Source organism: Bactrocera latifrons, unplaced genomic scaffold (genome assembly GCF_001853355.1).
Source record: "Bactrocera latifrons isolate USDA-ARS-PBARC rearing strain unplaced genomic scaffold, ASM185335v1 scaffold_141, whole genome shotgun sequence".
NCBI lineage: Eukaryota > Metazoa > Arthropoda > Insecta > Diptera > Tephritidae > Bactrocera > Bactrocera latifrons.
Genome location: NW_017534864.1, coordinates 667,208 through 689,757, shown reverse-complemented (window position 1 = coordinate 689,757; position 22,550 = coordinate 667,208). Strand labels below are relative to the sequence as shown.

The following is a 22,550-nucleotide window of genomic DNA, read 5'->3' as shown; positions in this document are numbered from 1 at the left end:
AAGACAATCAACAGGACAAAAGAATAGTCGCTAGAAGTGTGTGGCATAAATCTGGAAATGCCATGTTTTTTACACGGCCAGATATACCTGGCTTGTTCACTCGTTAGAAAACCGTCTTCTCTGTACATTTACGCACCGAAATAACTTTCTTAAATTCAACTTTCTTTTCATTTAAAAACACATAATTTCACTCAGGACAACGCTAGTGCTTTACATAAAATATATTGGGTGCTGTACAATTGAACAAAGTACATACTACGGTTTCTAAAGAATTAGTAATTTTCTTCAGTATTGCATATAACTAAACTTGTTGTTGTAAATTTAACTTCATTTATTTTAATTCCTGATCACTTACCTACAGTTGTAATTTATTACATCCTCTCGCAGTTTTTCACTCAGTTCCCCAAGTATACATTCTTCGTCGAAAAACTTTCCTTGATATCGATGCTCGAAATACTCAGTAATTCTTTGGCGCATGTCACGTGGTAGCTTCCGATAGGCCATGTATTCCTCCACCTGTTTCACCTTTTCACGATATTGCCGCCTGCTAGAATCGAGGCTCTGTATTAAATTGGTCGCATGACCTAAGAAGAGTGCATAACATGTGGCTCCTGATATCATCGAAAGCATGGTCAGCCACATATCCGTCAATGACTGCGGTGGGAATCTACAAAAAATAAAAGATATATTCACCGTTTTTATGGATATATAGGGACAAACCTTCCATAGCCAATACACAGCATATGAGACATCGCCTTAAATAAAGCCCATGAATACTGCTCTAGCCAATACGACTCCTTAAATAAAGTCACGACATCAAATTATATTTTCGTAACAACAAAAAAATGAGCCAAAAAGTGGGGGACAAATTAAACAAGCAAAATGCTCTTTGGGGGGTTACCTGTAACTCGTTAATCGATACCCATGAGTTCGATGGAAAACCTTGTAGCATTGGCACTAAAAACTGTAAACAGCCGCTCCAATGGCCGATAAGTAGCATCATACAAATCAAATTGAAGATCCTCATAAAAACAGATGCCATATTAAGGAACTGAAAAGACGTACATCAGTCCAAAACCCTTTATAAGCAAATGAACTTATGCATAATTCATTGTTGTACAACATTAAATACAAGTGAAAAATGTGAAAATACAAGAGTTAAACACAGTAATTACAACTGAACAAGAAAAACTAAATAAATAACATTCTAGAAATGCTATGCTCAAGTACTAATATTCTGCCCTTCGCACATTTATTCCACAACAAAAAACACACATTTGCAACAATTAAGAAGTTTCTTTTACCAAAATATTTGTACCAATAACCAAAAATGTTGTAAATGCATAAATTTAGCATTTGAGCAAAACATCAGTAGTATCATCTCAAACAATTTTGCCGTATACATACATATCTACTTATTAAATAGGTTGCTGTAATGGAACAACGAGCCTCTAGCTTTATAAAAACAGTTGATTAATTCACATTGACTTATCAATAATTTAAATACAAGAAAGTGACCCTTTTGGGAGCTAGAAAGCGCTATTGTCGAAACTTGTAACTATTGTCAAAATTTATGTGCATACATATCTAACCTCAAAAATAAGTATTTGTTCAGTTAAAATAAGCCTCGAACAGTTCTTAACCATTAAAATTATTCTTAAACGGTACGTGTACAAATTTACAAGTGTGCAGAGAACTATTCAGTTGTAAAGACATACTTATAGATATATTATATGAGCACTTATTGTATCTATGTATTTACATATCGTCACCTGAAATGCAAAATAACGTATCATCAAAAAATTCTAAGTTGAATGTCTTATTGATTACGCTTCACTACTTCAAATTACATACATAATATTACATATATTCAAGATTTTCAGGTTCTGCACTCAGATATAAACCAGTTTTAACCAATATTAAAAGTATTTTTCACTCATGTTCCATTTTTTTCGTGTTTCATTCATGGCACTGTAAATTTCCGAAAATGTTGTTACGTTATTTTGCATTTCTGGTGGCGATATATGTCACTGATCAAATTTTTTAAATTTTACACAGAGTTGACAGCTAATTATTTGCATTGAAAGATTTATGATCAATTTTAAATTAGTCCTTTATGAACTCCTTAATTTCCTTATAACAGCAATCGTTCGTAAATGGTTAACTAAATTCCGTACAGGTCACATGAGCACCGAAGATGATGAACGGACGTTCAAGAGAGGTTGTTACGGAGAAAAGTGAAAAAGTCCTCAAAACGATTTTTCAAAGAAAAAGTTTTCGAACACTTTGAAGACTACTATATTCGGAGTCTCGGCTTCGATAGCAACCTTTTTGGTAATGAATATAAATTTGACAAAAAATGCGTTTTCCTTAAAATTAAACAATCTTTTCAGTCAATGAAACAAGACTGGGGTCAGGTGTCCTTTTACTTGAAATACGTGGCAGGGTAAGACCTAGACCGATTTCATACTTTGTGCCTCCAAAACTCATTATGCTTGAGAAAACATACTTTTATTTAGATATCTCAGATATTAACCAATGTAAACAGGACATTTTAAATCTAGCTCCCTCTGGTGGCGCCATCTATACGCCGACTAGTGCTTTAGAAATGCTATCTTTATCGATTGTCCAGTGAGAATTTCATGGATTGGAAGTGAAGTTATTTTATTTTAAGTGTCAGTATGTTTGTATTATCGGTGGGAGAATGAGCTTCGAACAAAGAGCCAACATTAAATTTTGATTTAAAATTAGTGAAACTTTTACCGAAACGTTTCTATTGATGAAACAAGTTTATAGCGACGATTGTCTATCCTGTAGCAGAGCGCGCAAGTGGTTTCAACATTTTCAAAGTGGTCGCGAGGACATAAATGACGGTCAACATTGGGGCCAATCAAAATCGTTGATCACCGGAAATTCCGAAGTCATCATTGAAATTCATGGAAATGGAATTGAACATCTCCAAAACATCAATTATTCGCATTTTGACCGAACATTTGGGCTTACGAAAGGTGTGTGCACGGTTTGCTCCGCACAAATTTACTGACGACCAAAAACTGCTCAGAATCCAACATTCGAAGAACGATTATTTGGGCATAAATCACATTTTAACCATTAACCACTCCGCATATTCACCTGATATGTCACCGTGCGACTTCTTCCCTTTCGGAAAATTGCATTTGCCCATGAAAGGATAGCGTTATGCAGACGTAGAGGTCATTCAAAAGGCTTGCACCGGCATACTGGCGGCCATACCGCCTAACGAGCTAAAACACTGGTTCGACGTGCGTTTGGACCGTGAAAAATGCTGTATTGGATCGGAAGAAGACTACTTTGAATAAAATAAATTGATTTTGCCTAAAGAACCATTTATTCTGTTTTTTTCCTGTATACTTTGGAATGAACCTTGTTCTTTTGAGATTTAAATACAGACATTACTTACTACGAATACATGGAAAATCAGTGTCATACCTATAAGCTATTCTACGGGTATTTTGATTACAAAGTGAGCATAAGAAAAAAGTATGAAAACAAGGTTTGCAAATGAAGTACCTACCTATTTATTTTCACTAAAAACCTTATAACAATCCCAAAATATTTACATATTACTGATAAGCATTTGTAGTACGATATTTGAAAATAGGTATACAAAATTGTAAGCATTGTAAAAGCTACGTTAGGTGCGCTTTCGTAAGCTTAAAATAAATCTATTTTTGGAAATTTAACAGTTATATGTACATATGTATGTATGTACAATGTCACTTAAATTAAGCTGCACAATAAAAGCTTGGTGGATCACTGGGTTTCGCAATTACATGTAATAATTACAATACAATAAAATACATAAAAACGAGACTTATGCAATATTAATATGTACGTTCATTACATACGATATATACGTAAGTATGCAGTATGTAGTTGACTTACGCTGGGAGCAAATTGTTTGAATATTGGCAAAAATCAACAAGAGCATTTTTGTAATGCGCGAAAGCGTAAATTTGGTAAGCAGAAATATGAATGATTTAATAATATGTATGTATGTTTGCACGTACACATGTATACAGCATATGTATGTATGTATGTGATGAAATAAAATAAAAAGCGAACATTACACGAATTCGCGCACTGATTCCCTTTTTTATGGATAATTCAATTAAAGCATGTAAAGAATTCTTATGAATCGAAGTCGAACTGGATCGAACAGAAATGAACTGAACCCAATGAAAGCATAACGTAAAGCATTAAAAATCCTTTGAACATAAGCGTAACTATGCAAACGGCTGCGTAAAAGGTATGTTTGTATGTATGTGTGGAAATGTATGCTTTTGTACACATGTTTTATACAATAAATTTGGCGTTAAGTTACACAACTTACTTTCTTTTTTTGTTTGTTCAAGCGCTAATTGTATATGTGTAAGTACATGTATGTACATATGGAAGCACATACTTTGTGTGTGTTTAAACGAAGCAAAAGCATTTACATATAAAGGTCATGGTCATGGTCTTTAACGAACCAACATATCCCCAAAAGTCGATGCCACATACTGATTCTACAATCAGGGTTTTTGGCAGTACATACATACATATGCGTGCGTTTGTATGCACTACTCAGCATATTAAATTATTAAGAATATATTTACATATATACATATGTATCCATGTGTGTACGCTGTTCGAACTTTGAACACCGCCTTGGGGAATAGATGTGTTTCATCGCCACGCCACTAATAATATACATTCTTAGAATAAGTACTGTGTGAGTAAGTAAGTGCGTTACAAGTAAAGAAGCAGTTGTAATTTATGCATCAAAAATAGGTTTTCATCAATCTAAAAGGCAGACTTAGTAAATATTTTGAAATCAAAAGGAAGCAATCATGTTAACTAACAAAAACAAATTCGTACTATTTAAAACAGAAATAGGGTAAACCATTCCTCGTTAGTTATGTAATAATATTTAACTATGTATAATAGCAATCAATTAATCAATCAATCATAATGAATTAATCAATCATGGGTTGCATTTAAAAGTTGTTGAATATTGTTGGTTGGGTTACCTTCAAAATGAGGTTGCTTTTAGTCAAGCCATCTTTGTCTTTTCTATGCATTCTCCCTCTTCGATCAGCACTTTTTTTTTGCAGATTCTGCAGAATCTAGAACCATACATACACATAATCCCCGATAAGCTAATTTTCTTGTTGCATATTTCTCGTTTATTAATTTAAATAGAATAATTAAATATTTATCATATTGGCATATATGTATGTATGTATGTATTATTTTCATTTGTTTCCGACAAAAGTGGTGTTGGTATCGCAATTATCAATTGAACCTAAGGCAATACTACTTTAAGTGTTATCTTTCTTTAAGTGTTCAAGCATACAAAGTGTGGTTTCGAATTGTTGTTGGCTGAGCATATGACTGCTCTGCTCCGTTTTTCATAAAAATTAATAACCGGTGGCTTGTCTGTACAACGTATGTATATGTGCAAATATTTTGAAATAATACATAAATTTGTGTTTTGTATTGTATTATTAGTCTTGTACACCCATTTCAAAAAATATCTGCGTAAATTTCTTGTATACTTCTACTAAGTTTATTTGTTGTTTAAGTGCCCTGTTTAATATCTGTTGAAGACATAATTGAGCCTCAGGTTGAACCAACTATTCAATTACGGTAATAAGTATCTGCTCCGTTCCTGGCAATTTGCATTATTTTTCTTGCGAAAATTACAAAGATGGGTTTATAAAGGCAGCATAAGATCTAGAACCCTTTTAAAATGTTTCGTACAAATGTCTCTAAACAATCACCTAGAGTGATGTTTGGCAATACTCTTGAAGCACTTGTAGGAAACATTTTTTTTTTCTTATAAGAGTATTTGAGTAAGCAGATAAATCAGTTTTCACGTTCGAAATGAAAATAAGAAGGAAGAATATAGTGTCAAAAATTAACAATTTGTTTTTTACATGTAAGTGTATTTATATATTTGCTTTTAGTTAATATTTGTGTAGTGATTAGTCACAGGAATCGGTACTGCCACGCCTCGATTAACTAGTTTCTTTATTATGTTTCGTTCATGATAGGAAACTCAGGTATAACTCCTTTCATGACTTTTTCGATAGACTCTAAAAATTACATAAGGAATATATATTTTAAGCAACCTATTTTAAGAAAATATGTATGTATGTATGTATATGCTTGATAAAATAATATGAAACATTTGAAATACAATATTCTATGATAGTATGTATATGTAAGCTAAGACATGGAGAATATTAAAAATACTGATAATAAATAATTATCACTAACGATTATTTTAAAACACTTTTTAAAACTAATTCATTAATCGCAGGCTACACATTACTATAACTATTACATTTTGTGCTGCACAAGGGAGCCTATAATTTTATTATGTTAAATAGATTACACTACCCAACAAATATCCAGGAAACATTTGCAAATGATATCCTAAGAGGGATGTGCGGTATTTGAGGTGTCCTAATTACAGATTTGGGTTAATTTCCATCACCTGCAGCTGTTTTTGTCATTTTAGCAATTGGTGGTTGTAGAAATAATCTCTAACATTACAGTCGCAAAATGAATGCAAAGTAGTGTTGTTAATCTCTGATCAAAGATGAAAGTTCGAAATAAAATTCGATTGCGCGAATATACTTAATTATGAATATTAAGTTATTATAAAAAATAGTATACCCATTTTTGTTCGAATTTAGTATGTTTGAATAAAAAATGCTTAATATTTCAACAAGTTTTACTAGTCAGAAAATGGCTCTTTAACGATAGAGAAAATTAATTGCAACACATTTTTCACTATACCGAACGATAAAATAGTGTCTAGGGATTACTTTTGTAACAATATGACAATTTTACTGTTACTGAGCGCAAAAACCAGTCAAAGCATAGTAGGCAACTATGTTACTTAGCTTTATCTATGAGCACAGCATTTACAATGAAACGAGAATTAAGTTTATATATGTATATGCATGTACATATATTACCCAATAATATATGTATCTATATATGGATATATTACGATTATAGAGAGACCCAATTAGTAATCTAAACTTTCAACTGGCAGTTAAAGCTTTAAATGGTGTTATGAGGTTTGAAGATGGAATTTTGGTAGTAATGTTATTTGACTATCAATTGTAAATTACTTCTTATACATTTTATATAAATACTTGTGCATTCAAAATGAAAACAAATATTGAATGGGATATCAATATCGACGAACAAAAAACCATGATACAAAAGTAAACATCATTTATGGATGTAAATAAAATTTTTGGCGCTATGGAAAGTATATTGAGCACAATTATTACACTCTTCCACATTTTTACTGAACTCTACAACAAAATATAATTATTTAAAATTTCCTTCCTTCCTAATATATTTCATTATGCGTTTTATACTGTAGTGCCTCCATGTTTAATTTGAGGCGTGGCACTATGAGATGATAGCAAGTTGGCTGGCATTCTCAATAATCCTAACACATAGGGTATGACTGTTTTGATATGCACTTAAAAGTTGTGTATTAGTCCTATTCCAATCAATACATACATATCTAATACGAAATGTATAATACATACATATTCAATATCGAACCATAAGTGATTAGAACATTAGGAATCTAACAAATAACAGTTTATAAATCGAAATCAAATTGTGAATACTTACATATACCTCCTCCCATTGTGAGACATATCGCACAAGCCTGGACAGCCGTAGCAACCTAACCAAAGAAAGTAACTTGGCTAGACGAAGAATACGTAGAGCACGTCCGGCATGAAGTATTTGAAAAGAATCGGAGAAATCCTATAAAATTGAATATGTCGTTAAAACTTCCTTTCCATTAAAGAGAAAATATTTTCCTTTACTTGATTGAAAATCAAAAAAATGTAGTCAAGTGGAATTGACGATATTAGATCCAGAAAAAACCATGTTTTTAAGTAATGCTTGGCTATAAGCTTAGGATCCAGAATAACCTGTTCTGCATTGTCCTGCTGCATTATACCTGTGATGAAGATATGTAATAAGTTTTATATGTACTATATGTGCATTTGTGTACTTTAGTTTTTAAGAAATATGTATTACTTCGTTTAACTTACAAAATATTTCAATATTTATTCCCGTCGCCTTAAACAATTAAAGTAGAAACTTTACAAAGTCGTCTTGATAAATAAGTGATAGTAAAAATAAATTATTTTCATCAAATACTGTTGCAAACTGAACAAGGATATTTAGTCTGAAATTTACTTTGTTAATGCTAAACCTGACGTATTTAACCATAGGAACATACATAGGTCGGTTACTAATCACAAGGCAATGATCTAGGCGTTGTTTTTAGTTCAAAAGATTATTTCAGTTTCAAAAATAAGTATAAGTTTAAGTAAATTTTTGTTGTTTGAGGTTATAGGTTAGAGCCTTTGTAAGTATTATGGGAGCTCGATATATTGAAGAACTTGTTATTGTTGTTACTATTGGCAGAGTCTTAGTTTCATAAAGGTATCTTATCACGTTATTACCAAAAACTGTACAATTCGGACTAAACCTATTAAAACTCCAGATTGAGAGAGCGTATTTTTCTAAAACAGTCGGCATTTTTGCCTTTATCGTAGTAGTACCGCAAAATATGTCGTATTTTCTCTTTATTTTGTTCCATGTTTGCGACGCTATAACTCACGAACGACTTAAAAGAAACGACAACCAATCAAACACGTGTTAGCGCGTGAAATGAGCTTTCCAAAAAGCTATGGCATGACCCGATGCGACGAATAAAACTAGAACTACGCGCTCTCAGCGCCAACTAGCGAAAATACCGCAAGACTTTTATATAATACGTATGTACGTAGCATACGAGTATAACGAATAATCACACTACCGTGATAAGATATATGTATTTAATAATGTACCGTTTAGCGAGATGATACCAAATAATATTCGGGATCGTGGTACCATTTGTCATTGTCATTGGTAAATGAAAAAGTATAAGGTATAAAAAATATAAGTCAAAAAATATAAACCAATTATAACTTCAAATAGTGGTTATGTTTCATGTGGAGAATCGTTACGAATGATGGAAAAGGCTTGAAGTGATTCAGTTTTATGATCGTTGAAAACTGGGAAGGTGCCGCTGCCCAGCTGATTATTGTCCTCGTTAGAGTGAAATGCGATGGACGGGTTAAGGCATTTACTACAGTGGCCATACAAAGGAGCGCAAATTCGGTGTGGGATTAGTGATGGGAGCGACTTCATCGCCGAGTAATGTCATTACCCTGGTGGATGAACGTTTAAATCAAAATTCATCAAGCTACCTGGCTGCCTCCGGATCGAAAAGCCACCAACCAGATCCATCATGTTGTGAAAGACGGAAGATACGTCTAAAGTGTTTTAGACTTGCGTACTCTCTGAGGTCCTAACATCGACTCGGACAGCAAAAAACGCACGTCAACAATCACAAGGAATCGACGTCGAGAAGCTGCAATCACAACAGACAGCCGAACGATTTTCTAGTCGTCTTGCTCTCCTCCGCTGTGAGAGCACTCATCAGCAACTCGGTATAAAGGAATTGTGGGACGGCATTTCAAGCTCCTTACGTACAGCTGCAAACGAAACCATTGTTTTTTGGAAAATGCAAAAGAACAACTGGTACGACGAGGAGTGCCATGTCGCATCAGAGAGATAACAGATCGCCTACCTCGCAACGTTACGATCGACCACAACACGTGCGGGATGGAACAGATAACGAGGGTTGAAGAGGGAAGCGATACGCATTTGCAGACAGAAAAAGAGAGAGGCCGAAATGCATGAGTATGAAGATCTCGACAAGATGGCCGACAGGGGCGGCGAAGAGCTGACAAGGAGCATGCAGCAGCTTTTTTGTAAAATATGGTCGGACATAAGCATGCCCATCGATTGGGGGACCCTACAATCTGCGCCAACTACCGTGGGGTAAGTCTCCTCAACATCGCATAGAAAGTTCTATCGAACGTATTCTATTTTTTATTTACATTATTCTATGAAAGACTAAAGCTCAACGTCAACAAATTGATAGGACCTTATCAGTGTGGTTTTAGACTTAGAAAATCAACAACCGACCATATATTCACCATGCGCTGAGTCTTGGAAAAGACCCCTGAGAAGAGAATCGACATACACCACATATATATTAAGAGATATTATTGAACCACAAAATAAAAATTATTTTATGTCAAAAAAAAAAAATGGCGGAAATATCAACGATCCCATTCATTGAAATTTTTTTCGGCCGTCAACTTCCTGGCTAGGCTTCTTATCCGATAGAAAAAAAGTAATTTTTTTTAATCTGCAAGATTTTATCAAGTGCATAGTAGAAGGAGTTTTGAAAATTTCAAAAAATCGGGGATGTAGGCCAGGATTTTGTAAAAAGTTCCATTTTTACCTGTGTTCTTCGAGATCAAAATACTTAAACAACTGTCAAAATGCCACTTTTCTCGGAAAAGCGCTCTATCACGCACTTTAGTATGAAATTGTCTATAAAATACGCTTTAGTTCAAGTTAATCGGTTAAAAAATTCGCTCGCAATTTTGATGGCCAGATGAATTAGTTTCGAGGAAACGAGCCTCAAAGTTCTCCGGTTGTATTAGCCGCAGCATGAAGTGCAATGGTTCTAGGGCCTATTTCTTTGAAAATTTACGGAGTAAAAAAATGAAACTTCGGGACTATATTTTTGAATAGTTTTTCAATTGATTAGAGCGAAATTTTTTTAATTTTTCGAAAACTCTAAAGGGAGCTCTTAATCGAGCAGGTACAATCATTTATAAGAGTGTACAGCTGCTGACGTATGCCAATAATATTGATACGTGAACGTAGTGAACGAAGGCAAGGCAAATATCTTCTGTATTCAACCAAACAGTTGGCACACTTCGCTCGCCCCACTTCACTGTTGACAGCCATAACTTCGAAAGACTTCCACTCCGTTGGAAAGACCAAGTGAAGAAGGACCTGGCTTCGCTCGGAATTTTCAATTAGCGCCAACTCGGCTATAATCGCGTAAGCGGTGTCTACGCCCGTAAAGAAGAAAAATAAGTGTTAGAGAGATGACAAGAGATCTCGACATCTCTCACGAGTTCGTTCGAGTGATTTCGGTGGATATTTTGGGTATGAAACACGTTCTTCCTCGACTCCACAACTCGATAATGTTAAATTTGTTTTCAAAAAGAGTACTGTAAACAAGAAAAGAACCACCGTCACCTCCGTGTTATTTTTCTTGTACCTCTAATTGAAATTGCCATTCCGTGGAACCCGTTTTCAGTCGAAGAGATAAAACAAAATTAGCTGAAGGAGCTGAAGGCCTTCCAAAAAAGTAATTATGAAAAGTTTTTCGAGGACTGGAAAAATCATTGGTATAAATGCATTACATCTGGTGGGTATCAATATAATTACATTTTTTTTATTTACATTTTTCGGTTACTTTTTTGTCACAATACTTGTATGTTTATTGAAATAAATTTTCATCGTGATGTACATACATATGTATATAAGAACTCTTACTTTTGTATTGTAATGAGAGGGTCTTAACTCACCTGTTCTAAAATTGACTACAATATCTATTAAAAAAATTGTATCACTTAGGCAGTTGAAGGCAATCCATCTTGTGCTCAGGTCATCGTTAAAGAATGATATTGCGACTGGCAGGATTATAAGATTTGCTACTAATAATAAAAGCATACAAAGGTCCCAATAAAATCTGAAATGCAATATGGAGATACGATTAATAATGTATGCTTTAAACAAATTTCTGTGTGAATACAAACCTAAATGAACTACAAGGATGAATTACCCAGTGTCCGGAAGTTTTTTGGCGAATTCTTTCTTTGACTAGCGCTTTCCGGCTGCCGAATAATTTCATAGCCAACCGATTGTCTGTCGGTTGAAACCATGATTGCAATTGACTTTTTAGGAAATTCGCAGAAACTTTTTCGGAAACGACGGGGATGGTAGGCATTGGCTCCTCTTTCGGAGTCCCGTATAACGACACGTCATCAAAGTGAACCTATTCATAAAATGCAAATGCAATAACAATTATTAATTGATTCATGAAGCGGTAGAGTTTTACTTAATTATAACTTAGAATTATGTAGAATTTCGACAAAATAAAAGCAAAGTTGTGATGTATGAGATTTTTTAAAGACTTTTTAGATACGGTAATTGATCGTGGATGTGAAATGGATGGACCCTGCAATATTAACGTAAAATAAACCTTTGTTCTTGCCATTTCGTTTCCTTGGTCGCATATTAATAAAGCCTCATCATCGAATGCAGTTACTAGAGAATCGGTGCAGGTATTTTCGAAAGATATACGTAAGTCGTTCTCATTCAAAACGGAGCAATATGAACAGCGTACAGATTCTTCACTGTCTCCATGAATTAATCTGAAATAAGCACATTGAGCCAATGAAATACAACAAATACAGAATTGAGAATGTGTTATGTGGTGTAATTATGCCAATTAAGACAATTTGTAGACCTTGCAGACGTGTGATGTACTTTTATGACTATTGTGAGACTTATGTGCAATATTCTGTTTATAATACTTTCAGATATGAGCGTACAAAGAAGTGTTTGTAGTATGTAAAATATAATTTGTAGATATCTACTATATATATTCGATTGCACATAATAACTTCAATACATAAGAATCTTATTCAAACTATTCGCCTAAAAATATAGCCTCTAAGGGTTTGTTAAGCAAAAAGCATGGTTTTGAAATATATTTTTATAAGTTCTGTTAATTGGAACAAAGTTACACCATTTATACTCTCTTGAAATGAACAAAATCGGGGCAATAGGTACTTTCAGGTGTTGACAACACTTTGTGTTATAAAAGAATTCGATATTCGTTATTCGACAAAATAATGAATAGGTAACAGCCATATGAGGTATCTGATAGCCATATGCGGCATGTGATCACTTAGTTACATATCTGGTTTATTTAAATATATTAAAATCAATCGAACTTATGGCTAAATCCACATGCAATACCAACCAACCAAGCCAAAGGTTTTGTGTTTGTTCCATAAGGTTTGTTTGTACCTCCGTGCGTTCATCGGGCATACTTGCCGGAAATTCCGTAAAAATTTAGATTTCTTTTTAGCATGTTTCTTGGTACGATGCGAAGGTTGTCATAGTAGATTGGCGAAATTGGAACCTTGCCACACTCACAATACGCAATTAATCGAAAAAATATAAAGTGCCATATCAAACTCACAATAAGATTAAAGATTTTTATTTGGTACAACAAATTGCATTAGGGGAGGTGGCTTAAACAAAAGGCGTGGTGCTGTTCTCTACTACAGCCAAATCAACAAACACTGGCTCAGAAAAAAATTTTGTTATCCTCTCCTTTTGATGTTATATTCGGATATTAAAAACTATTAAAATTTATCAATAAATAAAGAAAGCAGATACATGAAGCCGGTGTCAAAATTGGATAATGGATGTGGCACTGCCCACCCTTATGAGAAATCGCTTATTTCCAGATAAACTTGACCAATTTTAACCAAATTTGGTATACAGGATTATTTTTACCCATGATGCAGTGCAAAAATGGTCTCAATCGGATACTTCCCATATCTCACAATTTTTAATTCCAGCTGATTCATTTACTTTCTAGTATAAAAATAAAAAACCGATGTATATATCCGGATAAAGTTTTGAACGAATACTGCCTTATGACCAAAAATTGTTAAAATCGAACTATAACTTTTTCAGCACCTAGATTCCGCAATTGTGGACCCCACAGTCTATGACTGATTTTTTGCCGAAAATATCGCTTATTGTATGGGGTATATGGAATAGTTGAATTAGGAGAGAATCCTTTCCTGATAATATGTCTGTGTTTCAAAAATGGGTTGAATCGCCTCAATATTTCCCTTAGCCCCCCATATACCTAACTTTATACTCCATATATTGACCAATATGAGAATTATCTTACACATATCTCGTTTGAAGAGGTTTTTAGTACAATTTTTTTTTTTTTTTTAAATATAGAAATAAACCTAAGTCTATCTTTATCACCTTAAACATGTAAGTCAAGAAGGTACAAAATTTGATTATAATTTTTCACGATTTCACCGAATAATGGATGTTTAAAAGCAACATGTTTTTATTTCAATATAAAGTTTTGCCAGTACCTGAAGGAACTTCGCCGTCATTGATTCCTATAAGTTGCAACGGTATGAAATATTCGGTTACACCCGAACTTAGCTCTTCCTTATTTGTTTTCATATTTATATTATGAAATGTTCGGCAATTCTTAGAACATAACCTTTCTTACTTGTTTTAATATTAAGTTATACCATCATCTGTAACTATTATAAAATATAGTAGTACTTGTTTATTTTTCGTTTAGGACCAAAAAAACCTTTGTTGTACGCGAAAGGATTTCGCATTTTTTATAGTATAAATGGTATAAAAATATCTTTCTCTTGATTTTAAACAATCAGTTGAAAGGCAGCAGTATGCTACAGTACCCGCTGTTTTGAATAATAATTTATGTCAAAAATCGCGAAGATACCTTGTCAAATTAAACAAATTTCTATAAAAAAAAAGAGCAACTTCTTGGGTAGAGACGGACGTGTACGAAATTTTAGACTGATATGACCAAGTTGTTGACGAGTGGTCTCAGAGAGTAGGTGTGCAAGTCGAATAGAAAATCGGCTGTCTTTTGTGATTGCAGCTTCTCGACATTGAACCTTCATTGTGTTTGTTGACGTGCGTTTTTTGCTGCACAGAGGCGGCTGCAAAAAGATAAGGTCCGAGTCGTTGTTAGGAGAGTGTACACACGTCTAGAACACTGAAGACGTCTCTTCCATCTATCACAACAAGATCGATCTGATTGGTGGTTTTTCGATCTGGAGACAGCCAGTTAGCTTGATGAATCTTCTTATACTGGAATCTAGTACTACAGAAGACCATATTTCGGGCCCCGGCGAAGTCGATCAGCATCAACCCATTTGGGAATGTTTCATCGTGGAGGCTGAATTTACCGACCGTAGTGCCAAAGATTCCTACTTTGCCACCACGAATCTCACACCAAATTTACGCTCCTTTATATGGCCACGGTAGTAAATGCCACTGTAGTTATTGTCTCAGTCCTTGTCCCGTCCATTGCATTTATTGGATAACGGTGATGTGAGCCTTCACTCTAATGAAGACTCCAAATAGCTGGGTAGCGGCACTTTCCCAATTAAGGGACCGGAGTGCATGCCCTCAAATAGTAGTCCTTAATTCGTTTGTTTACGTGGCGGGTCCCAAACCCAGCGCACAACCCTGCGGAGGGGATGTTTCGCCTTCTCACTTTAGCTCGGCTTCAAACGGATGTTCTTAGGCTACCTAGAGAATACTTGGTCAAAGACCGGAAGTCGTGAGCTGCTTGAGCCATATGTAAAATAACCGTTTCTGGCCACTCCCAAGTGAATGGGAACTTTCCTCATTTGCGTGCACTTCTACACATGAGTCCATCCTCCCATAACGTGACATAGACACATAAAAAAAATTTAACATACCAAATTTTGTGGAAATCGGTCAGTCGGGACTCAGGATATGGAATTTCACCCTTAAAGCTCTCTAATACCATATGGAGGTAAAATTTAATGCAAAATGTTATATGGGGAGTGAGCAGAATTTTCATCCGATTTTGTTCATTTTCACACCATAGGTAGGAATTTTTGTAATATTTACGTTGGTCCATCGAATGAAGGAATTTGAAGCAAAGGACAAATCGTACCACAAAAATGATAACTGCTCATAATTCCAAAAAGAGGCGCTCACGAAAAGTTTCCTTCAATCAATTGATTTAATTGGCTGTATGGCAAGGGCGCGGTCTTGTTGTAATCAATATCCTTCCATTCCCTTTCGTACCAAAGATTAGCTTTTTGAGGATGTAACAGCGTTTCAACAATAGCTTGTGGATTATCATCGCTTCAAATGCGACAATTTTGTTTTTTAACGTTCCCATTAAACCAAAGCTGCATCGCTGAAGAAAATTTTCTTGTGAAAATCATGATTGCTGACCATCTGGTTTTAGTAATACATTTGTCCGATTCGCAATGTTGTTTCGGAGTAAGTGTGTTCATTATAAAATGGCAAACCAAACTGGATATAAATATAAACAAAAAGACCTTCTTCGAAAATAATTTTGTCTCATTGAAATCCACACGTCTAAAAAAAAAAACAACCCTTATTTTATTGATATCCTTTGTAATGATGAAAGACTGAGTATACTGTCTCCCGAAAACTCTCTACGTTAAAATACAATGTTCACAACTCACCAAATACTGTTAAACATTAAATATTGTAAGCTTATAGTTGAATTGAAGATACATTATATTTAATTCAGAAAGAGTGAAAACGCCTTAGATATCTGAAGGAAACGGTATTATTAGAAAATAAAATCATGTATACAAACGACCCAAAGAAACTCGTTTTCCAAATTTGGTTTCTTTCTGTCTGGTCTTTCGAATATTTTTTTTTTTAGTTTTAACATGGATTCATGTTCCTTCATTAAGATTTATTTGAATACTTTGAAAACTACTTTTGAATTTCTGTAAAAATATTAATTTATCCATTATATCCTAAATCCAAGTTTCATAATAATTCTTACTCGTTATGAGTTTAATATATCCATATTTAGTATAACTGTTAAAGATCATCGAAGTCTCACATACTTTAAGACATTCAAAATACTCGTATACATATGCACATATTATATGTATGTGTACAGATATACTTTTGTGGGCCACTGTTGCATATAAATATCTTGGCTCTCTATCGTTCCCCATCTTATGTAAGATTATGTATGCGTTTTTGCCGTGTAAACACAAGGAATGTTTAATACCAAAATATATGGAAACAATATACATACATCTATATAATATAATTTTACAAGCAAATACATATGTACACACAATAATTATCTATAACTTATACATACATTAAAACAATATATGGATAAGTGTGTGAATGTGAACTTGAAAGTTCAATTGTATGTACATATGTACGTAAGTACCCAGAGATAGATTTTAAATGGACATAAACCGAAGAAATCTGAAAGCTTTAATTGTTAATACATATTATATGTATATATATAAATACACATATATCTTGTATGCATATGAACTCATATATTGTGTTTACATACCCACATATATATACATATATATAGTTTAGAAAAAACGAAGAAATGTGCACACATGCAAATGAGGAATTTGTCTATGTGCAATATATTTTCCTTCCTCATATTAAACAAATATTATTATAGTCAGTTGTATAATATGTACATATGTATGTATGTATGTACATACTTATTCAAATAAATATGGAATGAACAAGTTATCAAATAAATTAATAAGGTCTCTTAAATGTGTGTCCATAAAATATTTGCTTGGCTTCATAAATATGTTCCGAGTACTGCAGTGCAAACATGACCAGATCTGTGTATGGTCTAATATTTTCTTCTAATACTTTGGTTTATATTATATCTAAACCGATGCACTGCACTTTTATTAATGGAAGGCCATACACTTATGCACATACACCAATACATATAATACTATATATATTGAGGTAAGGAAAATAATATGTGATTAGCTTATCAGTGATCTGAAATGTTTTTAAACATTTCAAATTTGTTTGAATAATTCATAAAGCAATCATCTGACATTAAAAACACAACAGGGAAATTTTGAAATGTAAATTAATGTATAAATAATTATCAATTCATAGAATTCGAACATTTTTACAACATATTTGTAGATAATACTAAAATGCATGACAGTTCGTTTTAATTAGGGCTTTCTTTATTGATTAAAAATTATAAACATATATTTTTCTCAGTTGCTTATTATGATTGTGCTGCCTGAGCAGTCCTCGTATTTTCGTGGCTCTGCTATGTATGTATGTATGTACATATAGTATACATTTATGTATGGTATGTACGAGAGTATTAATTTGAATAGCTTATCATTTGCTTGATCACTTAAAGACGTGCTGAGATAATAAATTTCTGAATATATATGTATGTACATATGGCAAAAAGTTTATTTTGTTAATTATTGCCAATAAGGTTTTTTTAATTACACCAATTTAACTAATTAATATATTGCGACAACGATTAATCAGATCATTTATGAGATGCCTGAATACTTGCATTCTGTCAAATGCATTGATAATTATTTATTTTTTTTATTGCATCAGCTTTGCAACATAAATGCAAGTGCGAGCGGTAAATATCCATAATATAAGGAACTTGCTTAAACTTTCTCTTAATAGTTTTTCTAGTGCACATTTAGTCCAGTAAAGTTAGAAGATGGGAGACGACCTTCATCATAGCATGGAAATCTGTATTTGGGAAATTTGGCTCAGGAAAGGAAATTGAGCGCAAACGCAACTATGGTTGTGCCGATTGTTCACGAGATTATTTCATTTTATTCTTTTCACTTTTTGATGTTTTTGTCATTTTTGAACGTTTTCTTGTTAAAATCCATAATCTAGGTATTACAACGTGACGATTGCATACACATCGACTAATTTCTTAAAATTTGTTTGTATTTTTACATATTTATATGTTTGGAAATTGCGAAAATGATCTTTAGGCACGCTTAGAAAGCGTAAAACTGTACTTGGCAATATTTGCATGTCATTATTTATATTTAAAACACCAATAAAAACAACTCGGCAATACGTTAACAACTTCATATGTATGTATATATATATTTTTACTTGCCACTTTGAAAAATTGTTTGGTAACTAAAGTCGCACTGTATTTTTAAGTTAACTTATAGTTGACTAATTTAATGTATTTTATATAGGAAGATACTTTGGTGTTTGGCTTTTTAACATACCGACCGGAGATCAGAATTTTTAAGGGCACCTCTTCCATATTACGTTTAATTAAATACTGGTACGAACCAGTTATACAATAATTTTTAGCGGTCTTCGAAATCAGATTTTATCAGAATCGTAAGCCACTTTGTCACATAATTCAATATGTAGAAATATACTTACTACGATTATGTGTTTGCACGTTTATTGAAAATATAATGTAGGTATATTTGTCTGTGTGGCCTCTTTCAAAAGCACTGTCCACGCTTAATTTTTCTATTTGAATGCACACGATCAAGTGGAATAATGTATTTTGGACACACTATGAACACACCATGACCACATATTCAAAATACAATAAACACAAACGCACAATGACCATACACGTGTATGTAACTATGCGCCTGTATTGTCGCTGAATTCAAATTTAAGTTAATGATATTCTGTTAGATGAAAGATTGTGCTCATGCCGATTCTACTTTTTTGATTTTTGATAATAATTTAACACGATTTTCATTTTCAATAAAAAGTAACTGTAATTGACTTACTAGTAAATGTTATTCTTTAGTAGTTTGGAAAAGTTCGCATTTGCATAGGTGCCTTTTAGAGGTTTTCATTTTACACACAGGAATGTGAACGAGTATTTCCTGAACTTGAACGCGACTCAAGATTCGCAGTGCGAGTTTCGGTTTTCGCAGCGAGCAATTTGCGGAACAAGTTGTTGTACATAGACTCAGCGCGAGACGTCTATGACGAGCATAGCATGGTGATTACTGTTTAGGTCTTTCAACCGGCAACGAACCGGCGTTCCCTCTCACTTCCCAAGCTTGCTTAACCATTGCTTTTGTCTGCCTTTCGTTTATACAGTATTTTGTGGTGTTTTTCCCCTCCTCACAGTACTTGTTATCAACAAAACCCACGCAAAAAAACAAAAAAAAAACTTTCTCAAATTTCAAGTCGAAATATATCAGCAATTAACTTACTCAACTCGGTCTCAAAAGCGAGCGACAGAATAAGAGAACCTGTTTGAGCGTGGTTGCCTCACGTCATTTATTCCTGGGTATATATGTTTATACATATATATACATGAATACATGATTATTTATGGTAAATACCCTGCCGGAATAAGCCCCTACGAATTTACGATAGAATCTTTAATCACCAATTAATATGCAGTATAAACTCGATAGTTGGTATTAACGGTTGGAGGTGTACATTTGTTCGTACAAAGGCTTGATGTTATGGCAATTAAATGAAAATAACGCGTATCAAAATGTATATAACTGTCACCGGCTGTTTTGCTAGGTTTTTAATAAAATCTTGATCTTGTTCTAGAACCCTACTTTTAAGATGTGTCGGAATGTCTTAATAATTTTATTAACAAATTTTTACTGATCTGATTCTCTGATGACGATTAGTATAGTATTTAGCATGTGCTAAATACCAGTAAATTAACAGGCTTTCCATTTACGTCTCCTATATCTTTTTTTTAGCTTATTCACCAAAAGGTGCATTTCGTTGACTTATGGACAATATTAAAATATTTTCCTTCATATATTCGGAGCTTAGATACCAATGTGCTTCGAAATTAATTGACCTCAGATCTCAGTTGTTACCCTACGGTCCAAAAAATAATTATTTCAAAAATTGTTAACTTTGTGTAAAATAAGTATTGGTAATAATTCAGTAATAACTGCGAAACATACAAGTAATATAACAAGTGTATTTCATAGTGGATACTGGGGCATTAAAATTCCTTTCCAATCTTGTTTTTATAGAATTGTTTATTTTCTGAGGTGATGTATATCCGTATTAATGTTGTTTTCAGTTGCCTGTTAAATCGAGCTGCAAAGGGGATTCCGATATAATATTATATTATTAATTCGAGGAAGTTTTGTGAGTTCTGTGAGAATCCATTTTGTCAGTCGAGAACTTATCTAGTATATTGTCTAATGAAACACAAACGAAACCACTACATATGTATGTATATCTAATTCTTGAAAGACACAACTTTTCGGTTTTTATAAATATATCAAATACATAGTGAAGGGGAATGTATTTTTCATATCATGAAGACGTCTAAATATTCACACAGTTAGTGAATTACCGTTTATAGTTATTAGTAACAGTAAAACTAATAAATATCCCTGACGAATCAGCAAACTCGTTTTGTGATTATAAATGCCTGCAAAAAATTGTATGTACGTATTGTTATGCTAATCCATTTATTCACGGCCACCGGCACCGCTTCAACTTTTTACCGCTAATTTTACACGTCACCTTCATTTGCAATGTAACTTCTCGCTTGCGAATACAATTGTACTAAAATTTCAAGAGCCGATGAAAGGAGGGGGGGGGTCTCGAAATTGATAATAACAAAACTAATTACCATAAATTAGATAAATAGCATTTACTCTTTTCTTTTTACTAATTCTTTAAAATTTGAATCTCTTAGAGATGTTCCGAACTTGCAATGCCATCACTGGTTCCCTTTAATAATTAATAATATCTTCCCAACCATATCCAATTATTCAACATCTAACTCTACAGTTATAAAAAATCGAATCGATTCCTGGTATTATTATAATTTCACACACATACAATATGAACGTAAACATAAGTACTTATTTGCATATTTCTGCCCGCATGAAAATATATACCCCAAAACCCGACTCAATAATCTGGTGAAAACTCGGTTCAAATTATAATACCTGTGCATGTAAGTATATTCTGAATTAAAACCATTATAGGATTCCAAAATTGTTCAAACCCATCCCTATCTTATATATCCGATAAAAGAACTAAGAATATCAAATATCTTAATGAATTGTAAGAGAACCACAATGCATTCACTATAAATGGTTGACAATGATTCGAACATTTATTTCATACATCCATGTCTTCTACAAGGATATGCCCGGCATATATTAGATATATTTCAATAAATGTGGGTAAGCTAACCACTTTTAACCTTTAACGATATTGAACCAAATGGGCATGTCTTTTCCTTTCCTCGATGTATACATGGAAATAAGTGTTGTAAGTGGAATTCTTTCCTGTTTTAGTTATTTTATGGCCTTCTCCAACTGATGTAATTATTTCTTTAGAAAAAGTAAATTAGTAGATATGTATTTGTACTGCTAAGAAAAACATGTGTGCCGTTCATTGTAATAGTGAACTAATAGCGACATCTATGATGGTGTAGTTTTACCAGTAAAGTGGCTTCACTTTTATATTGAAGTATATGATAAATTCAGAGCCCACTACGAAAAAGAAATCAAATTTTTATATCATGGAGTTACACCACTTTTACAATGACCGATACTAACATATGTAAGTATGTAGGTAAGCAAAAGGTGATACGTACCATCATTCTCGATCATTGCACGACTAAAGAATAATACACGTGTACTAGGGTGGGACAAGAAAATATTTTTTTTTGCTTCGTATGCTGAAGAATTTCTTGATAAACACTTCTATGAAGGACTCTCCAAATATAAGTATTTTTTTTATTATCAGATAAAAAAACAGTTGTCTCGCTTCAAACTACTTGAAAAAAAATTTTGTTTTAACGAATTGAATGCTCTTCATAAAAGGTCTACATCAATTTTTTTGCAAACCTAACCGTTTAAAATATATTAGCGGTTTCAATTTTATTATTTTAAAAAAGTTTT

General features: G+C 33.4%; 1 protein-coding gene across 9 annotated transcripts in view; it reads right to left on the bottom strand.

Moving 5' to 3' along the window:
- Positions 1-22,550, bottom strand: part of LOC108965533 — a 54,589-nt gene that overhangs the window by 4,859 nt on the left and 27,180 nt on the right. For 3 of the 9 annotated variants that reach the window (XM_018928012.1, XM_018928017.1, XM_018928013.1), the window contains 9 exons: positions 12,254-12,425; positions 11,808-12,046; positions 11,577-11,740; positions 7,884-8,026; positions 7,690-7,827; positions 5,052-5,147; positions 902-1,051; positions 721-797; positions 356-667 (listed from right to left, as the gene is read on the bottom strand). In XM_018928012.1, coding sequence (XP_018783557.1) covers positions 356-667; positions 721-797; positions 902-1,051; positions 5,052-5,147; positions 7,690-7,827; positions 7,884-8,026; positions 11,577-11,740; positions 11,808-12,046; positions 12,254-12,425 — 1,491 coding nt within the window. The remainder of the gene's footprint in view (positions 1-355; positions 668-720; positions 798-901; positions 1,052-5,051; positions 5,148-7,689; positions 7,828-7,883; positions 8,027-11,576; positions 11,741-11,807; positions 12,047-12,253; positions 12,426-22,550) is intronic. The other 6 variants (XM_018928014.1, XM_018928015.1, XM_018928016.1 and 3 more) reach the window with 6 other exon arrangements.